The sequence below is a fragment of the Carcharhinus amblyrhynchos genome, chromosome 3 (genome assembly GCF_965287045.1).
Source record: "Carcharhinus amblyrhynchos chromosome 3, sCarAmb.v2.hapA, whole genome shotgun sequence".
Classification (NCBI taxonomy): domain Eukaryota; kingdom Metazoa; phylum Chordata; class Chondrichthyes; order Carcharhiniformes; family Carcharhinidae; genus Carcharhinus; species Carcharhinus amblyrhynchos.
Window position 1 is genome coordinate 64,922,975 of NC_137326.1, and position 14,772 is coordinate 64,937,746.

Sequence of the window (14,772 nt, forward strand, 5' to 3'; positions counted from 1 at the left end):
ACGCCCCCAAACTAGGCGCATTTACAACTGCAGCAGGCAGGGCATTCCAATCCCTCACCACCCTCTGGGTAAAGAACCTACCCCTGACATCTGTCCTATAACTACCCCCCCTTAATTTAAAGCCATGCCCCCTCGTGCTAGCTTTCTCCATCCGAGGAAAAAGGCTATCACTATCCACCCTATCTAAACCTCTAATCATCTTATATGTTTCAATAAGATCCCCTCTTAGCCGCCTTCTTTCTAGTGAAAACAACCCCAAATCCCTCAGTCTCTCCTCATAGGACCTCCCCTCCATACCAGGCAACATCCTGGTAAACCTCCTCTGCACCCTCTCCAAAGCCTCCACATCCTTCCTATAATGTGGGGACCAGAACTGCACACAGTACTCCAAGTGCGGCCGCACCAGAGTTGTGTACAGTTGCAACATGACACTGCGACTCCTAAATTCAATCCCCCTACCAATAAACGCCAAGACACCGTATGCCTTCTTAACAACCTTATCTACTTGATTCCCAACTTTCAGGGATCTATGTACACATACACCTAGATCCCTCTGTTCATCCACACTAGTCAGAGTCCTCCCATTAGCCCTATACTCGACACATCTGTTATTCCTACCAAAGTGAATTACCTCACACTTCTCTGCATTAAACTCCATCCGCCACCTCTCGGCCCAGCTCTGCAAACTGTCTAAGTCTCCCTGCAAACTATGACACCCTTCCTCACAATCTACCACACCTCCAACTTTGGTGTCATCAGCAAATTTACTAATCCGCCCAACTATACCCTCATCCAGATCATTAATAAAAATTACAAACAGCAGTGGCCCCAACACAGATCCCTGAGGCACACCACTCGTAACTGGACTCCATGACGAATATTTACCATCAACCACCACCCTCTGTCTCCTATCTGCTAGCCAATTCCTGATCCAATTTCCTAGATTACCCTCAATCCCATACATCTGCATTTTCTGCAGAAGCCTACCATAGTGAACCTTATCAAACGCCTTACTAAAATCCATATATACCACGTCAACTGCCTTACCCCCATCCACTTCTTTGGTCACTTTCTCAAAAAACTCAATAAGGTTAGTAAGGCACGACCTACCCGCTACAAAACCATGCTGACTATCTCCAATCAATTCATTACTCTCCAAATAACTATAAATCCTATCCCTAATAATTTTTTCTAAAACCTTGCCCACAACAGAAGTAAGACTCACCGGTCTATAATTCCCGGGGAAGTCTCTGTTCCCCTTCTTAAACAATGGGACAACATTCGCTATCCTCCAATCTTCCGGTACTATACCAAAGACCAATGACGACCTGAAGATCAGAGCCAGAGGCTCCGAAATCACCTCTCTTGCCTCCCAGAGAATCCTAGGGTAAATCCCGTCCGGACCAGGGGACTTGTCTATTTTCAAACCCTCGAGAATATCCAGCACATCCCCCTTATCAACTGCAATACTGTCTAGTTTACACCCCTGCAACCCAGTGTTCTCCTCAGCTACATTCATGTCCCCCTGCGTGAACACCGAAGAGAAATATTAGTTCAATGCCTCTCCAATCTCTTCCGTTTCCACACACAACTTCCCTCTGCTGTCTGTAACTGGCCCTAATCTTGCCCTAACCAACCTTCTGTTCTTAACATACCTATAGAACGCCTTAGGATTCTCCTTGATCCTATCAGCCAAAGTCTTCTCATGTCCTCTTTTAGCCCTTCTTAATTCACTCTTCAACTCCCTCCTAGCCAATCTAAAGCTTTCTAGTGCATTACCTGAGCCCTCAAGTCTCATCCGAACATAAGCCTCCTTTTTCTTTTTAACCAACGAATCAACTTTTTTAGTGCACCACGGTTCCCTAGCTCTACCAATTCCTCCTTGTCTGACAGGGACATACCTATCAAGGACTCACAGTAGCTGCTCCTTGAAAAAACTCCACATTTCAGACGTTCCCATAATCTCCTTGCTCTTGCACTCTACGTCTCCATTAATAAAGCGCCAAATATTGTGTGCTCTATTAGCTGCTTTCCCCACCTGTCCTGCCACCTTCAGTGATCTATGTACATACTCATCCTCTGCTCCTGCACCCCTTTAATAATTTACTCCTTATTTTATATTGTCTCTCCATGTTTTTCCTGCCAAAATGCTCACACTTCTCTGCATTGAACTTCATCTGCCACTTATTTGCCCACTCCACCAACTTTTGAAGTTCTACACCTCTCCTCGCAGCTTAAGTTGTTTCCAAGTTTTGTATCATCCACAAACTTTCAAACTGCTCCCTGCACAGCAAGATGCAGATCATTAATATACGTCAAGAAAAGCAAGGGTCCCAATAATGACCCTTGGGAAACACCTATATAAGCCTTCATCCAATGAAAAATATTCATTGACCATACCTCTCTGCTTCCTATTATTTCCCATTATAGTTTTATATCTGTAATAATTTTACTGAGGCCACTTATCTGTTTCCATCACCCTTTATTTAAAACATGCTGAAAATGTCATTCAGTGGCTACAGAGAGCAGATCAGTCCCGAATCCATCAACTGCTGGCCTGAGTGGAGCCAGCTGGTTTTAAACCCTCTGTTGTTCCTTCCCTATTGGGCAAGCCTCCAGTCACCTGATGGGGGATCTCATATTCTACGAGGCCCACGGGACGATCTGCTGTAGCCATCTTAACATTATCCATGTTGCTTCTGTCCCTTTCCTTCTTTGAGCTGTAACTTCTGTTTCAGGTTTGTTGTGTATTGAATGTCTTCTGACATCCGTATACATCACATCAACATCATTACCCACATCAATCCTCTCTGTAACCTCCTCAAAAAAACTATGAGTGTTTTACACAGGGAATTTTCAACCTATCAGCAACAACTGTGCTTTTTTTCAGATTATTTAAATACTTTGTGCCCTCATTCTGTGGAATATGAAGATACAAAAGGTAATTACAAATGTAATTATAAATCATGTACAGTATCTAGAGCAATTTGCAATTGACATGTTGGAGATGAGGGAAAGTTAGTGGGGAGGTCGTTCTTGTTCCTGTTTGGTGCAGTGTCAGATGTTGAGGGTGGTTCTTGCTTTTTGGTGCAAGGAGCGATGTGAAGAGTGGTGCTTATTTCGGATTGGTGCAATGTGATTTGGAGGTTGGTTTTTATTTCTGATTGGTGCAGTGTGAGACATGGAGAGTGGTGCTTGTTTATGATTGGTGCACTGTTAGATGTAGGGGAGGTTCTTGATTCTGATTGGTGCAATGTGAAATATTTTGGGTGGAGCTTGTTTCTGATTGGTGCAGTGTGTGAAGTGGCAGCTGGTTCATGGACCGATCCAGTGTAAAATTTTGGGGGTGGATCTGGTTTCTGATGGCGCAGTGCCTGACATGGAGGGTGTTTCTTCATTCTGGTGCATTGTGACATGTGGACGGTGGTCCTTGTTTCTGATTGGAGCAGTGAGAGATTTGGAGGTTGGTTTTTATTTCTGATTGGGGCAATGTGAGATGTGGAGCGTAGTATTTGTTTATGATTGGTGCAATGTTAGGGAGGTTATGATTGGTGCAGCATCCCATGTGAAGGCTGGTTCTTGTTTCTGACTGGTGCAGTGTGAGATGTGGTGGGTGATGCTTTTTCTGATTGGTGCAATGTGAGATTTGGAGGATGGAGCTTGTTTCTAATTGGTGCAATGTGAGATGTGGCGGATGGAGCTTGTTCGTAATTGGTGCCATGTCCCATGGGAAGAGTGATTCTTATCTCTGGTGCAATGTGTGACGTGGAGGGTTGTGCTTTTTCCTGATTGACGCTGTGTGAGATGTGAAGGGTGGTGTTTGTTTCTGGAGCTTGTTCCTGGTGCAGTAATGGATGTAGAGGATGGTTCTTGTTCTTGGTTGGTCCACTGAGAGACGTGGACGATGGTGCTTGCTGCAGAGTCCCATGTGAAGGGGTGTTTCTTGTTTCTGTTTGGTGCAAAGAACAATACAGCACAGGAACAGGCCCTTCAAGCCTGCACCGATCCTGTGTCCCTAACTAGACCATCCATTTGTATCCTTCTATTCCCAGTGTGAGATGTGGTGGGTGGAACATATTTCTGATTAGTGTGTGATGTGAAGGGTGCTGCTTGTTCCTGATTGGTGCAGTATTTGATATGGAGGATGGTACTAGTTTCTGATTGGTGCAGTGTGAGATTTGGAGAGTGGTGCTTGTTTCTGATTGGTGCAGTGTGAGATATGGAGGGTGGTGCTTGTTCCGGATTGGTGCAGTGTGTTATGTGAATGATGGTGCATGTTTCTGATAAGTGGGGAATGGAGCTTGTTTCTGGTGCAGTGAGAGATGTGGGTGGTGGTTCTTGTTCCTGATTGGTGCACTGAGTGATGTGGAGGGCGGTGCTGGTTTCTGATTGGTGGGCGGATCTTGTTTCTGATTGGTGCAGTGTCTGGTGTGGGTGTGAAGCTTGTTTGATATGTTGGGTGTGACGCTTGTTTCTGATTGGTGCAGTGTGTGAGATGGACGAGGACCTTGTTTCTGATTGGTGCAGTGTGTGAGATGGACGATGGACCTTGTTTCTGATTGGTGCAGTGTGTGAGATGGACGATGGACCTTGTTTCTGATTGGTGCAGTTTTTGACATGGAGGGAGATTCTTGTTTCTGATAGGTGCAGTGTGAGATATGGAGGGAGATTCTTGTTGAAAAAGTACAGCATAGGAACAGGCCCTTTGGTCCTCCAGGCTGCGACAATCATGATGCCTGCCTAAACTAAAACCATATGCACTTGCGGAGTCCATTACCATCCAATTCATGTCTTCAGCTGGATACCCCTTAAATGCCCCTATCATACCTGCTCCCACCACCACGCCAGGCAGCCCATTCAAGACATTCACCACCCCCTGTAAAAAAAAAAGAAGCTTTTCCCCACACACCTTAAACGTATGTCCCCTAGTACTTGCCTTTTCTATCCTAGGAAAGAGCATTTGACTATCCACTCTGTCCATGCCACTCAAAATCATCTTAACCTCTATCAGGTCACCCCTCAACCTCCGTTGTTCCAGTGAGAACAAACTGAGTTTATCCAACCTGTCATAACTAATAACCTCCAGCTTGGTGCTGTGTGTGACGTGAGGACTGAAACTCAATTCTGACTGGTGCAATGTCTGTTGTGGAGGGTGTTGCTTTTTTCAGGCTGGTGTGAGATATGGAGGGGGATTCTTATTTCTGATTGGTGCAGTGAGAAATTTGGAGGGAGTTGCTTATTTCTGATTGGTGGAGTGAAAGATTTGGAGGGTGGTGCTTGTTTCTGATTGGTGCAATGTGAGATGTGGAGGGAGCTTCTTTCCTATTGGTGCAGTTTGAGAGTTGGGGTGTGCTTCTTGTTACTGATTGGTGGAGTGTGGGATTTGGATTGTTGTTACTGTTTATGATTGGTGCAATGTGAAATGCAAGGGGTGGATCTTATTTCTGATTGGCACAATGTGAGATAGAGGGTGGTTCTTGTTTCTGATTGGTGCAGTGTCAGATTTGGTGGGTGGATCTTGTTTCTGATAGGCACAGCATCTGATATGGAAAGTGGTGCTTGCTTCTGATTAGTGCAGTGAAAGAGGTGGAGGGAGATTCTTGTTTCTGATTGGTGCAATGTGAGATGTGGCGGGAGCTTCTTTCCGATTGGTGCAGTTTGAGATTTGGGGTGTGCTTCTTGTTACTGATTGGTTGAGTGTACAATGTGGAGTTTGGTTCTTGTTTCTGATTGGTGCAGTGTGTGAGATAGTGGGTGCACCTTGTTTGTGATTGGTGCAGTGAATAATGTGGTTCTTGTTTCAGGTGCAGTGTGAGATTTGGAGGGTGTTGCTTGTTTCTGATTGGTGAGTTGTGAGCTGTGGAGGGAGGTTCTCCATTCTGATTGGTACAGTGTGAGATTTGAATGGTGGTTCTTGTGTGAGATGTGGAGAGGGCTGCATTTTTCTGGTACTGTGTCTGGTATGTTGGATGGTTCTTGTTTCTGATTGGTGCAGTGTCTGATGTAGTGTGTGGAGCTTGTTTCAGATTGGTGCAGTGTGAGATTTGGAGTGTTGCTCTTGTTTGTGATTGATGTGGTATGTGATGTGAAGTGTGGTTCCTGTTTCTGATTAGTACATTGTCTGGGATCACAGTATAACATCTCAGAATTTGCAAGTTAGGTGGGAGGATGAACTGTGAGGAGGATGCAGAGATCCTTCAGCATGTCTTGGACAGGTTGAGTGAGTGGGCAAATCAATGGCAGATGCACCGTAATTTGGATAAATGTGAGGTTATTCACTTTGGAAGCAAAAACAAGAAGGCAGATTGCTACCTGAATGGCTGTAAATTGGGAGAGAGGGGTGTGCAGCGAGACCTGAGTGTCCTTATGCACCAGTCACTGAAGGTAAGCATGCAGGTGCAGCAGGTGCTAAAGGAGGCAAATTATATGTTGGTCTTCATTGCGAGAGGTTTTGAGTTCAGGAGCAGGGATGCATTGTTGCACTTATACAGGGCCTTGGTGAGGCCATATTGTGTGCAGATTTGGTCTACTTTTCTGAGGAAGGATGTTCTTGCTCTTGAGGGAGTGCAGTGACAGTTTACCAGTCTGATTGTGGGGATGGCGGGACTAATGTATGAGGAGAGATTGACTAGGTTAGGATTTTTTTCACTGGAGTTCAGACAAATGAGGGGGGTTCTCATAGAGACTTATAAGATTCTAACAGGACTGGATAGCTGCAGGAAGGATGTTCCCAATGATGGTGGGGGGGGAGGTGTCCAGAACCAGGATCACAGTCTGAGGATACAGGGGAGACCATTTAGAACGGAGGTGAGGAGACATTTTTTTCACCCAGAATGGTGAGCCTGTGGAATTCATTACCTCAAGAAGTAGTTGATGCCAAAACATTGAATGTATTCAAGAGGCGGCTAGATATAGCATTTGGGGCAAATGGGATCAAAAGTTATGGGGAGAAAGCAGGATTAGGCTACTGAGTTGGACAATCAGCCATGATCATGATAAATGGTGGAGCAGGCTCAAAGGGCCAAATGGCCTCCTCCTGCTCCTATCTTCTGTGTTTCTGTGGCGGCTGCTTCTTGTTTCTTATTGGTGTAATATTTGATGTGGAGGGTGGTTCTTGTTCCTGTTTGGGCAGTGCGAGATGTGGACTTGTTTTGGATTGGTGCAGTGTTACTGACAGTGCTGTTATTTCTATACAGCTGGTTTACTTGTTGTGGTTGAAATTTGTGAGCTGCTCCAACAGTGTGTGTCCCAATGGGTAAGTCTAAGTCTTCCTCTTTCCTTCTGCTCTTCCTCAGAATATCAAAGAGAAGTTTTCTGGGAGCTGGTATCAATGATCATTCGGGATCAGTGTCAGGGGCGTTCAGGGATACGGGGGGCTGGTATCATAGGTGGCATTGCCAGGGACCCATATTCAATCCCAGCCTTGGGTCACTGTCATGTTCTGGACAGGTTTGGAATCTGCAACTTCTCCCCTTGTCTGAAAGGGTTTGCTCTGGGTGTCCCAGTTCCCTCCCACAGCTTGAAAGACGTGTAGTTAAGTGAATTAGCCATAGTAAATGCATGAGATTGTGGGGATAGGGCACAGGGTGGTCTGAGTAAGATGCTCTGTCAGTGATTCGATGCAGTTTCAATGAGCCAAATTGCTTTTTTCTATACTTTAGGGTTTCGAGAGGTTTTTTGGGTCAGTATCAGGAGTTGTATGGGGGGGTCGTCAGGTATTATGAGGGGGCCTGCATTGCAGGGGTCAGCAGTGAGGCCACTGTCGTGGGAGTTGCTGGATCGCCGGTGTAAATGGGGGTTGCCGCTTTGCTGGGGTGCCAGTGTTGGCAGGGAGTTCTCGGGGTGCCAGTGTCGGCGGAAGGTTGCTGGGGCCTCGGTGTTGGCTGGGGGGAGGGTCGCTGGGGTGCCGGTGTCGGCAGCGGGGAGGAGGGGGGGAGTCGCTGGGGTGCTGGTGTCAGCGGGGTGTCGCTGGGGTTAGCGGGTGGGAGGTGCCGGTGTCGGCGGCGGTGGGAGGGGGGGGTCACTTGACCACCAGGGAAAGGGGAAAGGGCAGTCTGAAAACAGCTCGCCATTCTTCCCCTATCCACCATTAGGCCACTTGCAATGTTATATCATCGGTTTCTATCCCTCAGACAATCCTCTGTCCTGTTAGTAACTATGCTGATCCTTTTCAAACAATAGTCTGATTTTCAACTTGTACTTTAGGAGAGTCTGCAGAAGCTGTTGGAGGTTGAGCACAGAGTGAGAGGCCTACACCAGATCACACAGCCTGGGAGGGTGAGTACTCCTGCCTTCACCTCATTCAATCAGCATTGCTCGAGGTGGATTCTGCCCCGTTCTGTCCTGGTGTGAGCTGCACCTGCAGACTGAGGTGGGGGTCGTTCAGAGACAGGATATAAACATTAGTACCACAGGGACTCACTTTTATTTTTCTCCCCAGTGTGGAATTGAAGGACACAGAGAAAGACCTCCCCAGGGTGGGAGTGAGTATCACAGAGGGAGAGAGGCATCCCCAGCTGGGACACAGAGCCAGAGAAAGAGAACAACCTCCCCCGGGTGGGACAGAGACCAAGTGAGAGTGAGACTTCCCCAGGGTGGATTGTAGATCAGAGAGAGATGGACCTCTCCAGGGTGAGACAGGGAGTCACAGAGAAAGAGAACTCCGTAGGGTGGGACTGAGGGTCATAGAGAGAGAGAGATACCCCTCTCAGGTGGGGCAGATAGTCAGAGAGAGGGAGAGAGAAAGAGAGATACCCCTCTCAGGTGGGGCAGGGAGTCAGAGAGAGCCAGAGAAAGAGAGAGACCCCTCTCAGGTGGGGCAGGGAGTCAGAGAGAGGGAGAGAGAAAGAGAGAGTGGCCCCACCCAGGCCAGACAGGGAGTCACAGAGAGAGAGAGACCCCTCCCGGCAAGGAGAGGGAGGCAGAAAGAGAGAGACCTCTCCCAGGTGGGACAGGGAGCCAGAGAAAGAGAGAGAGAGACCTCTCCCAGGTGGGGCAGGGAGCCAGAGAGAGAGAGACCCCTCCCAGGTGGGACAGGGAGCCAGAGAGAGAGAGACCTCTCCCAGGTGGGACAGGGAGCCAGAGAGAGAGAGACCCCTCCCAGGTGGGACAGGGAGCCAGAGAGAGAGAGACCTCTCCCAGGTGGGACAGGGAGCCAGAGAGAGAGAGACCTCTCCCAGGTGGGACAGGGAGCCAGAGAGAGAGAGACCTCTCCCAGGTGGGACAGGGAGCCAGAGAGAGAGAGACCTCTCCCAGGTGGGACAGGGAGCCAGAGAAAGAGAGAGAGAGACCTCTCCCGGCAAGGAGAGGGAGGCAGAAAGAGAGAGACCTCTCCCAGGTGGGACAGGGAGCCAGAGAGAGAGAGACCCCTCCCAGGTGGGACAGGGAGCCAGAAAGAGAGAGACCTCTCCCAGGTGGGGCAGGGAGCCAGAGAGAGAAAGAGACCCCTCCCAGGTGGGACAGGGAGCCAGAGACAGAAAGAGACCCCTCCCAGGTGGGACAGGGAGCCAGAGAGAGAGAGAGAGAGACCCCTCCCAGGTGGGACAGGGAGTCACAGAGAGAGAGACCCCTCCCGGCTGGGAGAGGGAGGCAGAAAGAGAGAGACCTCTCCTGGGGGACAGGGAGCCAGAGAGAGAGAGACCCCTCCCAGGTGGGACAGGGAGCCAGAGAAAGAGAGAGACCCCTCCCAGGTGGGTCAGGGAGCCAGAGAGAGAGAGAGAGACCTCTCCCAGGTGGGACAGGGAGCCAGAGAAAGAGAGAGACCTCTCCCAGGTGGGACAGGGAGCCAGAGAGAGACAGAGACCCCTCCCAGGTGGGACAGGGAGGCAGAGGGACAGAGATCTCTCCCTGGTGGGTCAGGGAGTCACAGAGAGAGAGAAGGAGAGCTCCCTTGGGTGGGACCAAGGATCATAGAAAGAGTAATGGAGAGATCTCCCCGGGCTGGGTCTGGGGACAAGGTAATGGGATGAATTAAATACCTTTTCTCTGGTCTGGATTGAGTTCACTGATGTCAGAAACAACAGTGGCTCAGCTTGGGTAGGGAGAGTGCGGTTGATGGGTGGATGAGGTGGGTGGGAGGTGTGAAGAGGAGGTGGGGTGTTGGGGGGAGAGAGTAGTTGGGAGCAGCGAAGAGTGGGTAGGATGGCTGCTGGGGGAATGATGCAGGGGAAGATGCGTGTGGGGGAGGTGTTGGAGGAAGGATATGGTTTGTGAGCTCCGCTTCACCCTGAGCCACAGCTGACACTAGCTATTGGAGAAGTTAGAAACAGCTGCTTTCAGGGTTGACCTGGTTGAACATTTGAGTCACCAAAACATTAAATGACCGCAACAAAACCCGGGATCATCGACACCATCCGGAACAAAGCAGCCTGTTTGATTGGGATCACATTCACCAAGATGCACACCTATGAACAGTGGCAGCTGTGTGTACCATTCACAAGATGCACTACAGGAACTCCAAGGTTCCTTAGGCAGCACCTTCCAAATCCACGAACACCATTATTTAGAAGGACTAGAGCAGCAGATACCTGGGAACACCACCACTTGAAGGTTCCCCTCCAAGTCACTTACCATTCTGACTTGGAAATATTCACTGCCAATGTGTCAAAATCCCGGAACTCCCTCCCTGACGGCACAGTGGTGTACCTACACTACATGACTGCAGTGATTCAAGAAGAAGCACAGCACCACCTTCTCAAGGGCAGTTAGGCATGGGGAAAAGTTGCTGGTCTAGCCAGCAATGCCTGCATCTCAAGGAGCCATTGACTTCAGGAAGCGTAAAGGAGAACGTGCCTCTGACTACACCAATGGGGATGAAGTAGAAAAGGTTGAGAGCTTCAAGTTTTTAGGTGTCCAGATCACCAACAACCTGTCCTGGTCCCCCCATGTCGACACTATAGTCAAGAAAGTCCACCAATGCCTCTACTTTCTCAAAGATTACGGAAATTTTGGCATGTCAGCTATGACTTTCTCCAATTTTTACAGATGCAGCATAGAAAGCATTCTTTCTGGTTGTATCACAACTTGGTATGGCTCCTGTTCTGCCCAAGAAACTAGAAAAGATCGTGAATGTAGCCCAATCCATCACACAAACCAGCCTCCCATCCATTGTCTCTGTTTACATTCCCGCTGTCTCAGCAAAGCAGCCAGTATAATTAAGGACCTCACGCACCCCGGACATTCTCTCTTCCACCTCCTTCCTTCGGGAAAAAGACACAAAAGTCTGAGGTCACGTACCAGCCAATTCAAGAACAGGCTCTTCCCTGTGGCTGTCAGACTTTTGAATGGACTTACCTTGAATTAAGTTGATCTTTCTCTACACTCTAGCTATGACTGTAACACTACAATCTGCACTCTCTCATTTCCTTCTCTATGAACGGTATGTTTTGTCTGTATATACTTTTCACTGTATGTTAATACATGAGACAATAATAAATCAAATCAAATCAAAAGGATATTGCTGAGGTTGGGGTACCTGTTGCCTGGTTCTGTTACCCTTTTCACCGATGATAAGAATCCAGCTTAGTTCAATGTGTGAGAAGCTCAGTAAAGCGGGGGGAGATGTAGAGAGAAAGGCAATGTTTTCGCTGAGACTGGAGTTACAAATCCCTTTGTCCTATAAGGTGCTCATCAAGGAAGGAGCATTGCTGAGAGTGACTGAAGAAACATGGCAACCTCGTTATTGTTTCTTGGTAAGTCAGTCCTGGTTTATTTTGATCTATTATTACGATGCTGAATTGATTAGTGCTTGTGATAAATATTTATACTTGATCTGCTGAACTGACTGAAGTCTATCTGTGAGGGAACATTGAGCAGCTGTGTATCCACTGGAAACACTCCGACATCTCCTGAGGCAACTGCAACTCCCAGGAGAAGTGTCCTGCTCTGTATGCCCACCATTAACATAGAACCATAGAATCCTACAGTACAGGAGAAAGCCATTTGGCCCATTTGAGACTGCACTGACCAGACTCCCACCAAGGCCCTATCCCCAGAACCCATGTGTTTACCCTAGCTAATCTCCCTGACACCAAGGGGTAATTTAACATGGGCAATCCACCTAATCCGCATATCTTTGGACTGTGGGAGGAAACCAGAGCACCTGGAGGAAACCCATGCAGATACGGGGAGAACATACAGACTCCGCACAGATAGTGACCCAAGCTGGGAATTGAACCCAGGTCCCTGGCGCTGTGAGGCAGCAATGCTAGCCACTGTCCCATCATGTTGCCCTTGATAGACCCTTCTAAAATAAAATATCCCCGGTTTGCTGATCTGGGCACATGTATCTGATTAATGAGAGGGGTTTTGAGGCATATAATTCCTAAGGCTCTTTGGAGCACACAATGGCTCTGTTACCAGAAGGAACGTTTGCAACAAAATAAGTAACCGCTTGTAAAGGAGCCTGGAAAACTACTTGAAGCAGGGGTATGGAGAATGGGCGGCACGGCAGCACAGTGGTTAGCATTGCTGCTTCACAGCTCCAGGCTCCAGGGTCCTGGGTTCAATTCTCAGCTCGGGTCACTGTCTGTGTGGAGTTTGCACATTCTCCTCGTGTCTGCGTGGGTTTCCTCCGGGTATTCTGGTTTCTTCCCACTGTCGAAAGATGTGCGGGTTAGGTTTATTGGCCATGCAAAGAAATTGCCCCTTAGTGTCCAGGGATGAGTAGGTTAGACGGATTGGTGGGTATAATATGCAGGGATGTGGGGTTAGGGCCTGGGTGGGATTGTGTTCGGTGCAGACTCGATGGGCCAAAGGGCCTCTTCTGGACTGTAAGGTTCTATGATTCCGTGATTCTAATGGGATTAGTTTGAGATTGGCAAAAGAGCCCTTGTACCTTGCTTTATTCTCTCTCCAAAATTGCTGTCAGACCTGCTGAGATTTTCTGTTTTTGTCTCATACCAGTGTCCACAGTGTTTTCTTTTACCTCAGTCATTCATCTGGTGATCAGCTTCAGTAGCTCGAGGGAAGTACTTGTGACTGGAGGTCATGTATATCTTGGATCAGGAAGGCCAATAATTTCTGATTCTCTTCCGCAGACCAATGACTTGTTCCTGTACACTGCACCCCAACAATTTGGGAAATATCAACTCAACAAGACACTACCGTTGATGGGCATGAAGGTGAGTGACAGATTCCCAAAGAAACAGTTTGGGCATTGGCAAAAGAGAGGAAATAGAGCAGATATTATAGACAGTGGGAAGGATAGGAACACAAAATAGCAGTATAAATACTGTGGCTACCAGAGCAAGTCAGAGGCAGGAAACCCTGCAGCAAGTAAATTAATTCCTGACTCCCCAAAACCTATGCACCATCTACAAGGCACCACCAACACACACAGTGGCAGTTAAGTGTATCAAATTTGATCAACCCTTTTACTTTATGGCCACTATACTTTAAAAGTAAACTTACACTGTTTTAAGAACATAAGAACATAAGAAATAGGAGCAGGAGTAGGCCATCTAGCCCTTCAAGCCTGCCCCGCCATTCAATAAGATCATGGCTGATCTGTCGTGGCTCAGTTCCACTTTCCCACCCTCTCCCCATAACCCTTAATCCCCTCTCTTATCAAAAACCCATCAACCCGCGTCTTAAAAATATTTAGCGAGGCAGCCTCCACCACTTCAACGGGCAGAGAATTCCAGAGATTCACCACCCTTTGAGTGAAGAAGTTCCTCCTCAACTCCGTTCTAAACCGCCCCCCCTTTATCTTGAGGCTGTGCCCCGTAGTCCTACTGTCTTTTTTGAGCGGGAAGAGTCTCTCCACCTCTATCCTATCCATCCCATTCATCATCTTATACATCTCAATGAGATCTCCCCTCATTCTTCTAAACTCTAACGAGTACAAGCCTAGTTTATTCAGCCTCTCCTCATAGCTCAACCCCCTCAACTCCGGTATCAGCCTAGTAAACCTCCTCTGCACTCCCTCCAAGGCCAAAATATCTTTGCGCAGGTGCGGCGCCCAAAACTGCACACAGTACTCCAGCTGCGGCCTCACCAATGCCCTATACAGCTGCAGCAAGACCTCCCTACTTTTATATTCAATCCCCCTCGCTATGAAGGCCAGCATCCCATTCGCCTTCCTGACCACCTGCTGCACCTGCAAGCTGGGTTTTTGCGACTCATGCACAAGGACCCCGAGGTCCCTCTGCACCGTCGCCTGCTGCAGTTTTTCGCCACGTAAGTAATAGTCCTTCCTACCATTATTCCTACCAAAGTGGACCTCCTCACACTTGCCAACATTAAATTCCATTTGCCATTTCCATTTGCCTCATCTATTTACAAACCTCCAATTGTATATGTTTCTTTTGAAATGCAACAGACAACTTCAAACCACTTATTTTATTTGCCTTGTGTATATTCTTCTTCAAGCTCTCCTGGCTCCCTGTTTAGGACCATTTTAAACTACTTCCCTCCATACCTCCTCTATTGATGCTTGACCTCTACATTTTGTCTGTCTTCAGTTCATTTAAACCAGTCACACTCCCACAAGCTTGGTCCCAATATATGACAATAACAATATTTCAAAAAAGGAAATATTAAAATTCATTTTTCTCTCAGAATGGATAGCCAAACTAAACATCCCATTATAATATGTCCCAGTTATATCAAAGTGCTAAGAACCTGGAGTCACAATTCAAATTCAAAATCTTTAGATTGTCTTTTAGTTGATGTTGGGGAACTGATTAGTTTGTTCTCAATAGTTTGTTAAAAGTTTCATCCTTCAATGGAAATATTAAACCAGGTATACAAATAAGATTGCATGAAAGCTGA

The 14,772-nt window shown here is 47.6% G+C and overlaps 1 protein-coding gene across 1 annotated transcript in view; it reads left to right on the top strand.

The window, feature by feature from the left end:
• Positions 1-14,772, top strand: part of LOC145341391 (FYVE, RhoGEF and PH domain-containing protein 5-like) — a 103,719-nt gene that overhangs the window by 28,195 nt on the left and 60,752 nt on the right. The window contains exons 8-12 of the mRNA XM_080186331.1: positions 2,891-2,941; positions 7,197-7,255; positions 8,206-8,277; positions 11,622-11,690; positions 13,038-13,121. Of these exons, the coding sequence (XP_080042457.1) occupies positions 2,891-2,941; positions 7,197-7,255; positions 8,206-8,277; positions 11,622-11,690; positions 13,038-13,121 (335 nt within the window). The remainder of the gene's footprint in view (positions 1-2,890; positions 2,942-7,196; positions 7,256-8,205; positions 8,278-11,621; positions 11,691-13,037; positions 13,122-14,772) is intronic.